Genomic DNA, 19,838 nt, shown 5'->3' on the forward strand with positions numbered 1-19,838 from the left:
TAAAATGTAGAACCCAAAGGCAAGACCATAATAAATTGCAACTGCATGCCCTCTGGACAAAAATCTGTGAACAATGGCACTGCATTTCTAGGAATAAGAAGTGGACTCAATCCAGTCAAGACACCAATATAAGAAAGTATTCACTAAAGGAGTTCAGGGAGGAAACACACTTTATCCTAAACACACAAAAAGGGAAATATTTGGAATCAGGGTCACTCAGTTGCTAAGGAGTAGCTGGAATTTTATTCAAGGACCGAGATTTACGTTATGTACATTATATTATTTCGTCAAATGCTGAAAAATACAATACTCCACACACTGTCACTTGTCTCCTGGGGCTTTCCAATTTGAGGATGAAGTTTGAAAAAGGAGGGAAAGGCATAGAGATCACTGAGGGAAGCCAACTCTAGGAAGTAATTTTGAGAAGATTCTGCCTTGCGCCTGCTCTCCAGACTTTAGGCAGGAAAGAGACTATACATAAGGTGATTATTTAATTTCTCATCCAGATATTTTGAGAATGAAAGGGAACACTTAATGAATATGCAAATGCGATAGGTGCAGACCTGTACTGTCTCAGGCAAACTGGACATGTAGTTCCCCTAACTGTTAATATTAAATTAATTTAGAGGGATTAGAGAGACTCTTAACTGATATCTGAAATGCCACAATTAGAGCTTTTTCCCTCTGTCTTAAACCAATAAGGGGATTGGTTCAGATATTTTGGGGAGAAGTAATTTATATTTTAACATGAATAAACTTTTTGGAGGGAGAGGAAAACCCAATCCTGTAGAATTCTGGACTGTGTTTGGCTGAGGGAAGAGGAGAAAAAACTTTGCATAAGGGACGTGGCGTGGTCTGAGGAGGACTCTGGCCATAAGACCCAGCCTCGACCCAGAGAGTATCCACAAGGAGCCACGGGTGCCAGCCAGGCCTCCTTGCTCACCTATGTTCCTGTCCCCCTGAAGGTTTCATCTCTATCTAACAAAGTATAAAGAATGAGCTCCCAGTTACTCGTGAATCATCCTGCTCAACCAAGCCAGCTTAGCAGCTCACAGGATAACTGCCATTTTTTATGACTTTCAGAGACTGCTTTCCCTTCACCACACAGAAGTTTAGAGAAAAGTTCCCAGTCAGACCACCAAATTTTGAAAGTCCCCCAGCCCACACAGAGTGGTAGCGCTGGGTAAGTAGGGGGTAAAAGCCTGGAATTAACCCTGCAAAGAAAAGATTAAGGGATTGTTTTGCATGTCTTGACTCTGGGCAATTTATATCTCAGATTTAATCACTATTTAAATGTGAACTCTTGAGTATTAAAAACAACCACAAAATAAATAAATGAATAAATTAAAGTCTCTGGGTTGTAATTCGGACCGCTGTGACCAGTAATTTGGATCAACCCCATCCTTTCTTTTCACAACAACAGGTTATATAAGCAATGTAATAGCCAGTGACCACTCACTTTTTATGAATATATAAATGAACTGGAGGATGTTTCTGGAGATTATAGGTTTTATGTGAAGCTCCTTTCAGAAATAAGGCTCTGAAATAGAAACTTACAATCTGAGCAAATGGCATCCTGGTGTCCTTGTCAAAAGGTCCACTACGGCAAATATACCATCCACAAAAAAGCTAAGAACCAAGGCCTAGTCTATAGTTAAACCCAGCAAGGTTTGCTGCCTAGAGCAGCCTTATTCAATAAAATCTTCTATATTTGTGCTGTCCAACATAGTAGCTATTAGCATAGTAGCTATTAGCCATGACTTTTAAACACTTCACATGTGGCCATGTAAGACTTTTAAACACTTCACATGTGGCCAGAATTCTTAATTTTATTTTAATTCATTTAAACTAATACATTAAGTTTAAATTAATTAAAAAATAAATAACCGCCTGTGGCTAGAGGCTACCAATGTAAGTCTAGAGGTTAAACCAGCCTAAATAAAGCAATACAGAAGTCATCTCTGAATTCAGCAGGGAATCTGAGAGATTAACATTTGACACCTTATATTTTAACTCTGTTAAAAAAAACACAAAAAACAATTGCCTCTATTAAGGTCTCTCAAGCCCTTCATGATCTGACTATTCACTTCACCCATTACCTAGCAGTGTTTCCCAAACTTTTGACATATGTGTACCCCTTCTATAATTTTCATAACGCTGAGTACCCCTCGTACTCATGAGAAAGTAGAATTAGGCGCAGCTAAGCACGGTGCAGTGCATATCCCCACCAAACACCGGTGCAACTCCTACCCCCACCAAACTCTTCCCATACCCCTGGGGGTACGCATATCACACTTTGGGAAACACTGACCTATAGGCCGCTGCTCCGGGCCTGGCCGCACAAGACCCGGGTGCTCCGGGCCTGGCCGCTCCCAGCCTGGCAGCCACTGCTCCGGGCCTGGCCGCAACAGACCCAGCTGCTCCGGGCCTGGCCGCTCCCAGCCTGGATGCTCCGGGCTTGGCTACTGCTGTTCTGGGCCTGGCTGCTCCCAACCCGGCTGCTCTGGGCCCGGCTTCTTCGGGCCCGGCCACTCCAGGTCTGGGTGTTCCTGGACTGGCCAACCTGGGCTTGGCTGCCTCCGCCTCAGGCCTGGCTGTCACTGCCCCAGGTCTGGCTGCTCCAGTGCTGGCCGTTGATGCTCTGGTTCTGGCTGCTGCTGCTCTGGGGCCTGGCCGTTGCTGCTCCGTGCCCGGTTGTCATTGCTTTGTGCCTGGGCACTCTAGGCCTGGCCACCGCTGTTCCAACATTCTGTCCTTTTTTTTTTTTAAACGCATTTATGTTGCAATGTTGGCTGGTGAGTTGAGTTTTGACTTAGTCTTTGTATTCTTTCTTAAGTAATTTTACTATCTTTTGCTCTCACTTGATTTCTTCACATTGAGAACTTTGGTTTCTTCCTCCTTGTCCTGGGAGCTCAGCAGGTTGGCCTGTGGCACCCCTTTGTTCTCCGCGGGCTCCCGCGCTGCTCCAGCCTGTTGCCGGGGTCGGCGCCACCCAGGAAGCAGCCCCCGGCCTTGGCTCCATTGCCCGCGCTCAGCAGTCGAAGGCTCAGGGGCACCCCCCCCCCCACGGGGGCCCCGTCACCCGGCTCCCTGCCAGCGCCCGGCTGGCTGGTGTCCGGCAGGGGCTCCTGCTCCTTGTCGCGTTCCTCCAGTCTGGAGCTTTTTTTTTTTTTCTCCTTCCCGCTAGGGGAGTCTAGGATCAGAGTCAACAGACTGTCCTCTGGGGGCTCCGTTTTTCGCCACTCCCCTGGGATTCCGCCTCACAGCCCCGTCTCCCCCTGCCCGAGCCTGGGTCCCCAGGGTCTGGTCCAGGACTGGGGTTCAGAGCAGTCCGGACTGAGGCTGAGCGCCACCGGAGGCTTTGTTTCTTCACGTTAGGGTAATCCAGAATCAGAGTCAACATTCAGTCCTCTGCGCACAATGTGCGCGTGACTCCGGGGGCCCCGCCTTTCGCTGCTCCCCCGGGATTCCGCCTCACAGCCCCGTCTCCCCCGCCGGAGCCTGGGTCCCCAGGGTCTGGCCCATAACTGGAGCTCAGCGCTGCCAGTTCGGGGGTTCAGCCCAGGCTGGGGGTTCTATTTCCTTCCTGCTAGGGAACGCCAGGCAGCACCCAGCCCTCTCCTCCTCTCTGCCTGCGACCTCTCTGCATGTGTGTACGTGTGAGCGCGCAGCATGTCTCCGTACCTTAGGCTTTTTTTCAGCTCCTCTGATTTTCCTGCTGGTTTTCTCTTTGCTTCTTGTAGAATTTTCAGTTAGTCGACTACCTGTAGCTCTGGGCGATGTCCACTCTACATTTTAGTTGTATTCCATTGAAATTGTTGTGTGCTGCTGCGGTTAGATGTCTACCCGAGCAGCCATCTTGGATCCTCCTCCCTTCTGGGGATATTTTAAGCAAATGCATAATGCAGAAGGATAACCAATATTAATAATTTAAGGAGAGGGGGTTGCTTTCTGGAGGGAGGTTGTCCAACCTGAGGCTCAAAGGTGGAATTACTATTATACAAGTTAAGACATAGTGGTAAGACACAGGTGTTCTAGGAAGAGATAACAGAATGTTCAAAAGCCAGGAAGAGTGTAAGAGACGAGTGGCTGGATTCTACAACAGAAAGTTCAGTATGACTGGAACATTCAGTGAAATGAGGAAATGACGAGACTAGAGGAACAAGTTTGGTCCAGGGCATCATGTTGTGGGGTTGAACCCTGGGTTCAAAATAAGACCACCAGAGGCTGATGATTGATTAAAAAAAGTAGGCAAAAATTTATTGAACTGGCTAGGACAGCTGCGAGAGCACCACACACAAGTGGAGTCTGCACCATTCCACATTTAAAGATCTAAACCACAAAAATTTCCTTTGTTCTGAATTCTAAATTCTAAATGCTGAGAACAGCCACATCCTGCTGTACGTTGGAATGTGGCCCTATCTTACGAAAGCAGATAGTATAGAAGCAGAACTCAGTGGTTAATCTCTAAAGGTTATCTACAGTTCCTACTCCTGAAGCTACTGAGTCAGTGGGAATCAATATCCTGTGGTCCTGGTCCACAGGCACAGGAAAATTGCCTTAGCCTCCAGGTCTCAATCTGGAAGCTGAGGCAACTACCCTATTGTTTATGTAAGTGCCGAAGCCAGAATAGCAGGGTTAAAATTCAAACAGCAGTTTTTACCTAAGTATGGTTACTACCATACTTCACATGAAGACCTTGTAAAATCAGGTTTTTTACTATTTCAAATATGTGCCCTTCCTTTTTGTATTAACCAAAAGTATAAAACTGCTCAAAATGCCCAGAAGCAAAGGATAGGCAATTGTAATACACTCACAATGTGGAATATTATACAGCAACGAAAATAACTGACCTACAACAGTATGCAACAATATGGCTGAATTACACAAGCATGATGTTGAGAGAAAAGCAAGACACAAAAGGATGAAAATTGTATGAATCCTATTGTTTGGAGTTTAAGAAGAGACAACACTAAATATGTGGTAATAGAAGTCAGAAAGCAGTTCCAGTCTTATATAATAAAAGCAAAGTATGCAAATTGTCCTCTTTACTGGGAGTTCTTCAGGGGCCAGGTGGGGAAAGGGAGGGAGTATCCAGCCAGCAGCTGGCAGCTGCTACGGACCCTACCAGTGCATGAATTTCATGCACTGTGCCTCTAATAGGTACACAAAAAGGGGTATAATATCACTTACCATTGGGGAAATGCAAATCAAAAACACAGTGAGATATCACTTCATACCTATTAGAATAACCATTACCAAAAAAAATCAAAATAGAACTTAACAAGTGCTGGTGAGGATGTGGAAAAAGAAAACCCTTGTACATTATTGGTGGGAATATAAATTGGTACAGCCATCGTGGAATATAGTATAAAAGTTCCTAAGAAAATAAAAAAAATAGAATTACAGCCGAAACCGGTTTGGCTCAGTGGATAGAGCGTGGGTCTGCGGACTCAAGGGTCCGAGGTTCAATTCCGGTCAAGGGCATGTACATTGGTTGCGGGCACATCTCCAGTGTGGGGGGTATAGGAGGCAGCTGGTCGATGTATCTCTCTCATCGATGTTTCTAGCTCTCTATCCCTCTCCTTTCTTCTCTGTAAAATATCAATAAAATATATTTTAAAAAAATAGAATTACATCTATCTAGCATCCCACTTCTTGGTATGTATCTGAAGGAAGTAAAATCAGGATCTTGAAGAAATACCTTCATGCCCATGTTCATTGCAGCATTATTTACAATAGCCAAGACATGGAAACAACCTATGTGTCCATGGACAGAGAAATAAATAAAGAAAATATGGGCTCTAGCTGGTTTGGTTCAGTGAATAGAGCATTGGCCTGCCAACTGAAGGGTCCTGGGTTCAATTCTGGTCAAGGGCTCTTGCCTGGGTTGCAGGCTCAATCCCCAGTAGAGGGTGTGCAGGAGGCAGCCAATCAATGATTCTCTCTCATCATCAATGTTTCTATCTCTCTCTCCCTTCCTCTCTGAAATCAATAAAAACTATTTTTTAAAAATAAATAAAATTTATTTATGTGTATATATACACAATGGAATATTATTCAACCATAAAAAATAAGAAATCCTACTATCTGTGACAGTAAGGATGAAATCTTGTGGGTATTATGGTAAGTAAAATAAGTCAGTCAGAAAAAGATAAATACTGGATGATATCACTTATATGCGGAATCTAAAAAAAAAATAATAATAATAGAAACAAAGAATAGACTAATGGTTGCCAGAGGCTAGAGGGTGGGGGGTGGAGAAAATGAGATGTCAATCAAAAGGTACAAATTTACAGTTATAAGATAAATAAGCTCTGGCAATCTAATATGCAGCATGGAGACCATAGTTTCTTAACCATCGTATTTCTACTCAAAACTTAATAACATCTTAAATGTTCTCACTACGAAAAACCCCAAAGGTAACTGAGGTAGCATATGTGTTAACCTAACCTTATTTGATACTCATATCAAAACTCATTTGATACTCATGTATATCAAGTCATCACATAGAATGCCTTAAACACACACAATGTTATATGCCAATTGTTTCTCACTAACACTGGAGGAAAAAAATCAGAAAGTAGTTACTAGCCAATACTAGCTAGAAGAAAACACAAGAGGGGCTTCCAAGGGGCTAGTGCTGCTCAGTTTCTTGATTAGGTGCTGAATACACAGATGTGTGGGATCGAGGTACATACTTACAATAGGTACACTTTTCTGTCTGTATATTACATTTCAGAAAAAGGTCAATTTAAAGATATATAGTGCTCTTTTACTCTCATAAACTGTCAAATATTTCTCTCATTTCTTGTGTTCACCCTTTCATTACTGAATTTTAAACTCATGGCCTTAAATCTGTATCTCGTGACAGTGGGTCACCACTCTAAATCCATGTTCCCTTAAATTGTCGTTTTCATCTCAACTGATCCAAGTGGCTGGAAATGACCAGCTACATTGGGTCATACATGAATGCCTAGACTTGGCTGGTGATACCATGTGGTTCTATCACCACGATCTCTGGTATGTTCACCTGACGCAGAATGCCCGGTGTAAGTTAATGAAAAACAAGGAGGGTGAGGGGAGCTAGGTCCTGTCAAGGCTCGTTAATGAGAAAAGGTTAATTATATGCTTTGTATTTTCAGCGAAGAACTCATGCTTGCGAATGTAACATTCCTGACAAATCAGACAGTTGATAAAATATTGACTATACATGTTAAATTCTTTTTGTGAATTGGTATCCTCGTTGATCTGGGGGGGAGAAAAGGTGATGATTATCATAAAAAAAAAAAAAATACCCCTTATTCATTGTGCACATAAGAGGGGCTCAATATAGTTTTTTGACTTGCATTCTTAGTCAAAAGTCCCGAGTCTGTTTTCCCCTAAGCAGTTCATAGTTCTTAGAATCAGAGAAACAGAGCCAGAAAGGTCACGTAGAATACACTCTGCTATATCACGAATGGCATCTCAACAACTTGAAACTGTCTTGTGCATTTAAAAGCATCTGATGGCATTTGCTTGCTGTGGGTGATAGTTTCTTAATCTGGAGGCTCCCATAAATAAGCAACTTCAGTGATCCAAAGCCCAGAGCGACCTTGAGAATATCATGCTAAAGTAAGTACGTCAGACAGAAAAAGTGAAGAGCCCACAGCATAGTCTCAACATGTCCGTACGTAATAGTACAGTGCTCAAGCAAGAAAACTGTCAGCTAATGAACTCATCTGGATCCAGAGGGGGATTTTAGGAAAATTCGAGTCAATCTGCTATGCTTGGGAAGCTTGGCGATGTGCTAGATGTTGCCTTTCCTAGCTACATCCAAATCAACCACTGCTCCTCACACTCACACTGACATACCACTGCTTGTTAGGCCTCAACAAGAACAGTATTACTCTAGCTTACAATAGGCTACGTCTTTTAGAAATGTTATTATAAAAATCATTCATTCATACAAAAGAGATGGATAGATAGATAGATAGATAGATATATAGATCGATCCTATCTGATTAGGTTTAAATTCCTGCTCCATATCTTGCTGGGAGATTTTAGAGGCATAATTGGACCTTTAAATTTTCTCATCTGCAAATGGGATTAGTAATTTATTTCATAAAATTGCTTCAAATGAATAGCATTAGCTAATGTATACAAAGTACTTACTACAGGCATAAATGTGAGCTTTACAATAATAATAATAATAACAATAATAGTTTATAAGACATTAGTATTAAAACTTGCATGGCTTTGTATTTAAGAAATTGTCTTGCTGAGAGCTGACAAAGAATTCCTAAGAGAAAGTGAGCAGAGCCTGAATCTTGGCTTATCACCTCTGGTCACATGTTACCCCACAACTCTGAGCTTCATGAACTTCTTTCTCCCAGTATTTCCATCTACTGAATAATTCATTTCTGCACACCGAGATCCAAGTTAATATTTAAGTTCTCCTCTCACGTAGGAATTATATTTATTATTATGTCTGCTGTGTTTCATTGATTTACAAAATTTCAAGGGGGAGGCAGGTCTGTCAAGCACAGTAATAAATGTGTATGTTAACAGGTACAAAGAAGATCCAGTGGAGAAATCATAGCTGACAGCTCACCTCTGTTCTAGTCACCTCTTGTGAAGCAGGAGGCATTCAAGTCACATGTTCTGCTCAAGGAGAAATGCCTCATAAACAGGTAGTAGAAGAGGAAAGCATTTAACCAAAGCCAGGTAGTCTCTACCGAAAAACAAAACTAGAAAATTCTAACCAGCTTTTATTTATTTTTATTTATTTTATTTTGTTAAATATATATATTTTATTGATTTTTTACAGAGAGGAAGGGAGAGGGATAGAGAGTTAGAAACATCAATGAGAGAGAGACATTGATCAGCTGCCTCCTGCATACCCCCCACTGGGGACATGCCCACAACCAAGGTACATGCCCTTGACAAGAATCGAACCTGGGACCTTTCAGTCTGCAGGCCGACGCTCTATCCACTGAGCCAAACCGGTTTCGGCTCTAACCAGCTTTTAAATCTGTGGATGAGATAGTTGCTTAGATAGAGGTACTCACATTGATTACTACCAGTACAAAATTGATAAGCTCAGTGCTCTCCCTCTGGGGAGCACCCTGCACCTCCCCCTCCCCCCTCTCCTTCCCTCAGGACCCTTACCTTGCCCCTCTGCTGAGCTTAAGGGCCCTCCTTCCCCTGTAACTGGTTTCCTGAGCCTACACAGCCAGGCTGGCTCACTTCTTCTACCTCTGTAACTTTCTAAACTTTCTCCTATATTTAAATTTTTATTTTTTTAAAATATATTTTATTGACTTTTTACAGAGAGGAAGAGAGAGAGATAGAGAGCTAGAAACTTCGATGAGAGAGAAACATCGACCAGCTGCCTCTTGCACACCCCCTACCGGGGATGTGCCCGCAACCAAGGTACATGCCCTTGACCGGAATCGAACCTGGGACCTTTCAGTCCGCAGGCCGAAGCTCTATCCACTGACCAAACCGGTTTTGGTCTATATTTAAATTTTTAAAAGTGATAAGCACAAAAATACTCAAAATGCATTAACTATAAAACTTTTAGAAGAAAACAAGGGACAAGCTTTATGACATTAACCTTGATAATGATTTCACAAAGAAGACTCCAAAAGCACAGGCAACAAAACAAACCAGGAGACTACATCAAACTACGTAACAAGCTTCTGCACAGCAAAGGAGACAGCTACCAAGGTGGAAAGCAGCCTATGGATGGAAGAGAATATTTGCAAACCATATATCTGATGAGTTAATTTCAAAAATATATAAGGAAATTCTACAACTCAGTAGTAAACTGTTGTGGGGTCGAACCCTGGGTTGAAAATAAGACCACCAGAAGCTGATGATTGATTTAAAAAAAGCAGGCAACGATTTATTGAACTGGCCAGGATGGCCACAAGAGCACCACACGCAGGTGGCTACACTCACAACCACACCCGACCACACCTTAGCAGGTGTAGTCAGTCCTTTTAAAGGTCTAAACCACAAGAATTTTCCTTTGTTCTAAATCCTAAATTCTAAAGGCTGGGAACAGCCCACAGGACCATTCCCAGTCACATCCTGCTGGACATTGGAATGTGGCCCTAGCTTGAGAAAGCAGATAGTTCAGAAGAAGAGCTGAGTGGTTAATCTCTAAAGGTTAGCTACAGTTTCTACTCCTGAAGCTACTGAGTCAGTGGGAATCAGTGTCCTGTGGTCCCGGTCCACAGGCACAGGAAAATTGCCTTAGCCTCCAGGTCTCAGTCTGGAAGCTGAGGCAACTACCCTATTGTTTGAGCAAGTAAGTGAGTGCCAAAGCCAGAATAGGAGAGTTAAAATTCAAACGGCAGTTTTTACCTAAGTATGGTTGCCACCATACTTCAAAACAAATAACAACCCAATTTTTAAAATAAGCAAAGAACTTGAACAAACATTTCCCTAAAGAAGACATATAAATGGCTAATGGGTATACAAAAAAGATACTCAATATCATTAATCATCATAGAAATAAATGCAAGTCAAAACCCCAATGAATTCTAACTATCTCTCTCCCTTTCTCTCTGTATAAAAATCAATAAAATATATTAAAAAAAAAAAAAATGCCGGGACCGGTTTGGCTCAATGGATAGAGCGTCGGCTTGGGGACTGAAGGGTCCCGGGTTCGATTCCGGTCAAGGGCACAAGGGCATGTACCTTGGTTGCGGGCATATCCCCAGTAGGGGGTGTGCAAGAGGCAGCTGATGGATGACTCTCTCTCATCGATGTTTCTAACTCTATCTCTCTCCCTTTCTCTCTGTATAAAAATCAATAAAATATATTTAAAAAAAAACCCAATGAAATATTACCTCACATCTGTTAGGATGACCATTATAAAAACAAAAAATGAGAGAAAGGAAAAAAAAGATAACAAGTGTTAGCAAGTGTGTAGAGAAACTGTTAGTAAAATGATGCAACCCCTATAGAAAACAGCATGGAATTTCCTTAAAAAATTAAAAATAGAACCACCGTATGATCTAGCAATCCCACTTCAAGATATATATCCAAAAGAATTGAAAATAAGCCCTAACTGGTTTGGCTCAGTGGATAGAGCATTGGCCTGCGGACTGAAAAGTCCCGGGTTCGATTTTGGTCAAGGGCATGTACCTTGGTTGCAGGCACTTCCCCAGTGGGGGGTGTGCAGGAGGCAGCTGATCAATGTTTCTAACTCTTTATCTCTCTCCCTTCCTCTCTGTAAAAAAAAAATATATTTATATATATTTTTATATATATTATTTTATATATATATATATATATATATATATGTATAAATTTTCTTTGTTCAAAGATAAAATTCCTGGTTTCACCCATTATTTTTTTTAAAGAGAATACATTAACAGCTGATAACTCTTAATTTTCACTCTTTTTCAGGTTTAACTGATTTGAATAATGGGTGAAACCAGGAATTTTATCTTTGAACAAAGAAAATTTATCCTAAGGTACCATTAGACTTTTTTTTTAAGAGGATAAAGTTTACGGTACAAAACTGGCAAGAATCGATGAACTGAAGGAGCACAAATATGAAAAAAATGATTCTTGATCTTTGCGATTCCATTGCTTTCCATTATCAGCATTGCCTGATAGTCATCAGTTTGAAAACAGGCATTGAGCCGAGACCAGTTTTGCTCAATGGATAGAGCGTCGGCTTGGGGACTGAAGGGAACCGGGTTCGATTCTGGTCGGGGGCATGTACCTTGGTTGCGGGCATATCCCCAGTAGGGGGTGTGCAGGAGGCAGCTGATCGATGACTCGATGTTTCTGGCTCTCTATCTCTCTCCCTTCCTCTCTGTACAATATCAATAAAATATATTTAAAAAAAAAAGAAAAGAAAACAGGCATTGACAAAAAATTATTCATTTCTGTAGATTCTTTGAAAATGAATTAATGTGTTAATAAACACTGAGTTTATAAACTTTCAAAGTGCGTATTCATTTTTGGACACCCTGTATATAGATATTTAGTGGACTATTATTTAATCTTAAAAAGGAAGAAAATCTTGCCACTTGCAAAAACATGGATGAACCTGGAGGACATTATGTGAAGTGAAAAAAATCAGACTCAGAAAGACAAATATTGCCTGATCTGAGCTTTCTGTAATTCCAAATAGTCAAACTCACAGAAGCAGAGTAAAGTGGTGATTGCCAAGGGCTGAAGGGACAGGGAGAAATGTGATGATGTTTGTACCCTAAAAGGGTACAAAATTTCACTTATGCAAAATGAATACGTTCTTGTATTTTCATGTATAGCTTGGGGACTATAGTTAACAGTACTGTACTGTACACTTGAAATGTGTTCAAATTAAGTCTTCTCACCACACATACACAAAAGAAAATGGTAGCTATGTGAAGATGATGAATATATTCATTAGTTTGATTATGGTGAGCACTTCAAAATGCATATGCATCAAAGTAGCAATTTGTACTTTAAACACATACAGTGCTTGCATGTCAATTTTATCCCAATAGAGCTGTTTAGAAAAAGAATAAGCACATTGCCCTCTAAATGTTGTGTTCAGAGATAGATACCAACACATGAACGCAACCCCAACAAACACAACCACTAAAACGAAACTGCTGAGATACTCCCCCCCCCCCACTTTTAAAGAGAAGAAAGAAGGAATAAGTTCTGGCCCACAGCATCCTTGACTGGAAATTCCTAGAAATTCTTTGCATTTAATAGTAATAAGGAGTTGATTTACTTACATTAGTAATTTCAACCCTAGCTACACAGTAGAATCACCAAGGGAACTTTCAAAATATACTGATGTTTGGGGCTACACCAGACCAAATAAATCAGAATTTCTTGGTGATGAGGTTGGGCATAAAATCCTGCTGTTATTTTTTTAAATATATTTTTATTTATTTCAGAAAGGAGGGAAAAAGAAGAGAGAGAGCAATATAAATATCAATGATGAGAGAGAATCACTGATTGGCTGCATCGAGCCCATAACCCGGGCATGTGCCCTGACCAGAAATTGAACCATGATCTCCTGGTTCATAGGTTGATGCTCAACCACTGAGCTACACTTACTGGGCATTTATCGTTATTTTAATGTCTTGAGGACCGTTAGTAATATTCCCTCTCTTTTTCCTGACATTGGTAATTTGTATTTTCTCTCATTTTCCTTTAATCAATTTTGTCTAGAGTTTCCAAAATCTATCAATCTTCTCAAAAAGCCAGGATTTAGACTTCACAAACTTTCTCTATTGCTTTTTTGTTTTCTTTCTTTTTTTAATTTTATTTCTACTCAGATATTTTCGTTTCCTTTCTTTTGCTGACTTTTGGGTTTAATTAGCTCTTTTCTGTTTTTTTAAGGTAGAGTTTTAGGTCATTGATTGTGTTTATACTTTTCTATAATAAATGCTACAGGTGCTCTGGCTGGTTTGGCTCAGTGGATAGAGCGTCAGCCTGTGGACTCGGAGGTCCCGGGTTCGATTCTGGTCAAGGGCATGTACCTTGGTTGCGGGCACATCCCCAGTGAAGGGTGTGCAGGAGGCAGCTGGTCGATGATTCCCTGTCATCGATGTTTCGAACTTTCTATCCCTCTCCCTTCCTCTCTGTGAAAAAAATCAATAAAATATATTTAAAATAAATGCTACAGGTATCTTTGTAAGCACTTTTTTTTTAAAGCCTTAGCTGCATCCCACATTTGATTTGTCACATTTGCATTTTCATTCAATTCAAAATATATTCTTAATTCCCTGTGACTCCTTCTTCAGTCCATGGGTTTTAGAAATGTGTTTATTTTCTAATTATTTGAGGCTCTTCATGCTACCTTTCAGTTATTGGTTTCTAATTTAATTCTGCTGTAGTCAAAGAACATACTGTGTATGATTTGAAAACTTAAAATTTAATGAGGCTTGTTTTATGCCAAATGGTTTGTTTTGGCAAAGCTCCTGCATACATGTGAAGATCCTGTGTGCTACACAATTGTTGGGTGAAGTGTCCTACGAATGCCAGTTAGGTGAAATTGGTTGATGGTGTGATCAAGTCTTCTATATCCTTACTAACTTTTTAACTACTTGTTTTTTCAATTATTGAGAGAGAAGTGCTGAAATCTTTAACTCAGATGATTTTAATATGCAACCACAGTTAAGCAATGTTGCTCTAAACCAGTAATTCTCAAACTTTAACATGCTTCAGAATTTCTTAGAAGGGCTATTAAAACCCAGATCAGTAGGCCCTGTTCCCAGAGTTTCTAATTTAGTAAGTCTGTTGGAATTTGCATTTCTCAGAGGTCCCAGGTACTATTGATACTGCTTGGTCCAGAAACCACACTCTAGGATCACCGACTAGAAAGACAAATACCATGTGATTTCACTTAATGTGGAATCTAAAAAACAAAATAAATGAACAAACAAAACAGAAACAAATGAATAGGTTCAGAGAATAAATTGGTGTTGCCAGATGGGATGAGGGTGGGAGGAAATGGATGAAAAGTTGGAAGCGATTAAGATGTACAAATTGCCAGTTATAAAAACAGCCATGAGCCAAAGCCGGTTTGGCTCAGTGGATAGAGCATCAGCCTGCGGACTGAAAGGTCCCAGGTTCGATTCCGGTCAGGGGCATGTACCTTGGTTGCGGGCACATCCCCAGTGGAGGGTGTGCAAGAGGCAGCTGATCGATGATTCTCTCTCATCGATGTTTCTAACTCTCTATCCCTCTCTCTTCCTCTCTATAAAAAATCAATAAAATATATATTTAAAAACAACAACAAACAGCCATGAGGATGTAACGTACAGCACAGGGAATACAGTCAATAATATTGTAATAACTATGCATGGTGTTACATGGGTACTAGACTTATTAGAGTTATCAGTTCATAAATTATATAAATATCTAATCACCTGTTACATACCTGAAAATAATTAATTGAAAAATAAAAAATAATTTATGAAGAATCACAGACTAAGCCAATATTTCTCAACCTTGCTTGCATATTAGAATTACCTGAGGGGCTTTTAAAAATATAATACACAAGCTACAATCAGACCAGTTAAATTTAGCATCTGCATGGGGAAAGGAGAACCCAGGTATTACTATAGCAATCATTATCCTTTTAAGCTCTTCTATATGAGTCTCATAAACAATCACAATTGAAAATTGCTACTCTATACGAAAATAATTCTCTGGAGTGTCCAAGGAAGTCTTTGGGGCTCATGACCAACATTTCATCAGTGTCCCCAGAGTAAAAAACACCGTGCCGTATGAATGATGTAGCGTGCCGGAGCAGGGGGTTGGGTTTTAGCTCCCCCTCTTCTACTGCCAACCTAGCAGTTTGCTCTTGTGTAAAATGGAGCCAATATTTCCTGACCTCTTCCTACAACATACATTGACTTAAATTATCCAGGTCTGCGGTGGGCGCTTCTCCTTCATCAGCGCCCCACACAGAAGGGGAGAAGGACAGATTCCTGAACGGAGGAGCTAGGGATTGAGAAAAAAGAAAGAAAGAGACAGAAATAGGTTCCAGCTGGGTGCTGGGTGGAGGATGTCACTCTGATGAAGGGACAGCCACCCCCACCAAAGCCAACACAGCACATTGATTTCCAGAGGGGGGCTTAAGGTCCAAAGAAGTTTTGGGTGTGCCCAGGTCCTATTCATTCATTCCCTCATTCCTGGGATTTAGCATATCAAGACCTGGGTAAGACAAGATCCTATTCATTCCTCATTCCAAGCACATGAATAAAGAAATCAGTCCTGATAACAGTCTCCCACATTTTGGGGAAACATGTTCCCAGGGCGTGGCTCTGCCAAAGCCTCGAGTTCAGCTGATGATAATTAAAGGTCATCCATCTGCATTCCCAAGGGGGCCCTTTACACAGGTCATCTTTATCCTACCTAATACTTGTAGACAGCCTCAGAGCCAACTTGGAGATTCACTAGGTTAAGGGCCACCATGGTTAGAAGGGAATATTTAGAAATAAAGTCATTCAGCCATTTTACAAAAGGAAAACATGGAAGCAAACAGAGACTAGGATTGACAGAGAGGAGAACTGAGTTCTGACCAGATCCCACAAGCATTTCAAACTCACATCCAAAAGCATTTCCCCTCCCTCACCCATTCCACTGCCACCCTCACCTCCTGTGGTGATCATCTCAATAAATGGCCTAGGGCAGGATCCTCCTCCATCTCTAAGTCCTCCCAGTTACAAAATTCTGCTACAAATCTTTTAGATCCATCTCTTCCTCCCCATTTCTTTTGCCACTGTTTCAGTTCAGGCCCTCACAATGCCTGGCCTGGGTTAGGTTACTACCGTGTTTCCCCGAAAATAAGACATCCTCCGAAAATAAGACCTGCTTACAGGTTTCCTTCTGAGTAAAACGTAAGGCATCCCACTGAAAATACCCCCCACCCCAGGCTAAACATGAGAGATTTGGTCCACTGATTCTGAAAGAAATGGAGTCACAAGAAATTCAGGAATTGGATTGTTATGATGATGTTCCAGAAGATGATGACATGATTGTCATTGAATAAATGAGTAAATTCTTGATACTGTAGGATTCACAGTTTGTCTGGTTTGTGTTGCCAACTACCGTACTACCGTACCGTATACAGGTAATAAATTTCCTTTATTTTCATTTAACAATAAATATGTACCGTATTCTTCTTCATGGAAAAATAAGACATCCCCTGAAAATAAGACCTAGCGCATCTTTGGGAGCAAAAATTAATGTAAGACATTGTCTTATTTTCGGGGAAACAGGGTATTACAATACTATTTTTGCGTTCTATGAAAATTTTTGTTGCTCCATATAGACCAAATTTTTAACCAAAAACCCCTCCATCCCTCTACCCGCGTCAATGGTGTCCCGCTTTACCAATGTTAAAATCTGGTCACCTTATGACCAAGGGTGATAGGGGTGTGACATGTGCTGACATACTTTTAAAGAGACCTCTTTAAAAGGGCTGCTCTTTAGATAACGGGCTCTGGGGGATGGAAACAGAGGCCAGTTTGGAGGGGACAGGGAGGTGTCCTGGAGAGGGTGGCCGCAGCGGTTCTGCAGTGTCCGGACCTAGGACCTGTGTGTGCGGCGGCCAGCACCCGCCGGGGAGTCCGGACTGGGCTAAGGGCACCAGGAAAGGGACTGCACGGCGGCGCTGGGCGGCTGCTGCGAGGAGGAGGGTCTGGGAAAGCCCTGCATTCAGGACGCCGCGGGGAGAATTCCGGCCCCGCATCTGTTCTCCCCCGGCATCTGGACCTTCCCAGCCCCGCGGGGAGCATTCAGTCCGGCATCTGGACCTTCCCAGCCCCGCGGGGGGCATTCAGTCCGGCATCTGGACCTTCCCAGCCCGCGGGGGGCATTCAGTCCGGCATCTGGACCTTCCCAGCCCGCGGGGAGCATTCAGTCCGGCATCTGGACAGAGAACGCCCGGCCCGCGGCGGAGGAGCGCCGGGCAGGCGGCGACGCAGACTCGGCTCCTCGTGCTCCGCGCGGGGGTTTCCGCGTCCTCCGGGCGTGGCCGGAAAAGGAAGTCGGCGCCGCAGTGGCCTCCCCAGCGACATCGGCGACCCGGGCCAAGCCCCGCCACCCTCCGGTCCGGCTCGGCTTCGGAGGCAGCGCCGGGACCCCGCGCCCGCCCCGCCGACCAGCGCCCGCCGCGCCTCCGGGCGCCCAGCTCAGCGATGGGGCCGCCGCGGCCGCTCCGCGCCGGGGCCGCCCTGCTCTGGGGCGTCCTCCTCCGGCTGGTAAGGGGGCGGCGGGCGGCGGGCGGCGGGCGGCGGGCGGGCTTCCCTCCCGGCCTCCCGGCCTCCCGGGGCCAGACTGGGCCCGGCTCCTTCCCTCCCTGCACCGGCCGACCTCTCCGCCCGCGGCCTGCCCTGGTTCTCCCCTGTCTCCCCCCTCCTTTCCCTCCTCTCCCCTCCTTCTCCCTCCTCTCCCCTCCTTTTCCCTCCTTCCCCTGCCTTCCCCCTTCTTTCCCTGCCTTCCCCCTCCTCTCCCTTCCCCTCCTCTCTCTCTCTTCTCCCTCCTCTCCCTGCCTTCTCCCTCCTCTCCCTGCCTTCCCCCTCCTCTCCCTCTCTTCCCCCTCCTCTCCCTGCCTTCTCCCTCCTCTCCCCTCCTTCTCCCTTCTCTCTCTTCCCCTCCTCTCCTTCCCTTCTCCCTCTCTCTCCCTCCCTTCCCCAGACCTCTCTGTCCTTCCAGCCACTTGCTCACCTTTTCCCCTCCACCCTCCCACCCCCACTCCTGTCCTCGGAAGCCCTCGAAGTATCAGTCCCCAAGGAAGCCCCTTAAGCCACAGTGACCTTGGTGCCTCTGTATAGTTTTCTGGGCGTTTTTAATCGGCCTCTGAGATTGATCCTCGCCTCTCTTTCTGCTGCCGCTTAGCCTTTTTCCTCCTCGGGAAGAAGGAAAAATAAAATGTACACGGTCCCAGGAAGGTCAGCCGCTGGTCAAGGACTGTGTTTCGGTTTCATTGCTCCCATAGGTGTTTTTGTTTTGTTTTTCCTTCCGCTGTAGTTCCTTCCTCGCCTTGGGGTTCCTTTGATTGCATTCTGGGAGGTTTGGGCAATAGCAATGATTTAAAGTAACTTTAAAAAGAGCATACGAACGTGGTTCCTAGTTCTCTGCCTACTTGAAAGGGGAGAGGAGTAACACATATGGGCTCACAAGTTTGTTTTCATAATTACAGGGAAGGGGTCATGTTTTAAAATTCAGTATCAAACAACGGGAGCTTCTGTGCGTGGTCAGGAGCCCGTGTTCAGTGGCTCCGTGTTTGTTTGCTTCTTGTAGATTTCACTTAGAGAGTTTCAGGTTGGAAACTTTTAGGAGCTTTATTTACACAGGATTTGTAGGATGTATGCCTGTCTAGTTCTTCCCATTTGAATGTGCAGCTTCTTTGGAAGAGTGTATTATGCATATTCTCCACTTTAAAGGATTACTGCTAGTGAATATATTCAATATGCAAGTGTCTTTAACATTTCTTTTTTAGTGTCTTTAACATTTATTAAGAAACCAAAAGCAAAACCTAACGTGAACACGCGCCTTTGGTTGGTGTATTCATAATTTGCTAGGCAACATTAGGAGCATGAAGAGGTAATGAATCCAAATATTGTTTGTGGGGGGTGTACAATGTAAGCAAAACAACAAAGTAACAGTGTTAGACTGAACCTTTCAGCTGTTATATAATCAGATATGTCCAAAAGATAACTGCACATAAAACCATAATCTAGATGTAAAGCTTGTCTGAATGGCTTTGTACTCACTGTCATTTGAACTTCTTAAGCTAATTGTAGGAATGTATCTTCTATATCACATTCTCACTAATCCTTTCTCAACACAAATTAATAACTAACCTAATAATACATCAGTTGCTCATAAAAACTCACATTGAAATTCTTTTTTTTATATTTATTTTATAGTATGATGTTCAGTAAATGAAATGCTTATAAAAGCTCTGAGCCCTGGCCTGTCATTTAGTGGTTCGAGCACCCGCCCACCCACTGAAAGGTCTTGGGTTCATTCCCTGTCAAGGCAGGTACCTGGGTTCAGGTTGGATCCTGGCCCTGTGTGGGTGTGTGTGGGAGGCAACCAATTCACGTGTCTCTTTCACATTGATGCCTCTCTCTCTCTCTCTCTCTCTCTTGTTCCCTTCCTCCCTCTTTCTTTTCTCAACCCCCCCCCCCCTTCCCTTCCACTCTCTAAAATCATTGGGAAAAATAACCTTGGTTGAGGAGGAGTCACACACAAAACAAAACAAAACAAAACAAAAGCTCAGAACCCTCTCAATAGAAAAATTCAATCAGACTTTTGATATAATTTTAAGGGCTTACCAAATTTAAAGGTTGTCCTTGCTCTAAATTGTAGCT

At 43.0% G+C, this 19,838-nt stretch overlaps 1 protein-coding gene and 1 long non-coding RNA gene across 4 annotated transcripts in view; one reads left to right on the forward strand and one right to left on the reverse strand.

The window, feature by feature from the left end:
• Positions 1-19,838, reverse strand: part of LOC123652466 — a 46,003-nt gene that overhangs the window by 14,055 nt on the left and 12,110 nt on the right. The window lies entirely within an intron of this gene.
• The window catches only part of SPPL2A (signal peptide peptidase like 2A), a 53,127-nt gene continuing 50,241 nt past the window's right edge, over positions 16,953-19,838 (forward strand). For all 3 annotated transcript variants that reach the window (XR_004988721.2, XM_036442285.2, XM_036442298.2), the window contains exon 1: positions 16,953-17,720. Coding sequence is in view for 2 of the 3 variants with exons in the window: in XM_036442285.2 (XP_036298178.2) it covers positions 16,968-17,720 (753 nt within the window). In the remaining variant the exon portion in view is untranslated. The remainder of the gene's footprint in view (positions 17,721-19,838) is intronic.

The sequence above is a fragment of the Pipistrellus kuhlii genome, unplaced genomic scaffold (assembly GCF_014108245.1).
Source record: "Pipistrellus kuhlii isolate mPipKuh1 unplaced genomic scaffold, mPipKuh1.p scaffold_m20_p_1, whole genome shotgun sequence".
Classification (NCBI taxonomy): Eukaryota; Metazoa; Chordata; class Mammalia; order Chiroptera; family Vespertilionidae; genus Pipistrellus; species Pipistrellus kuhlii.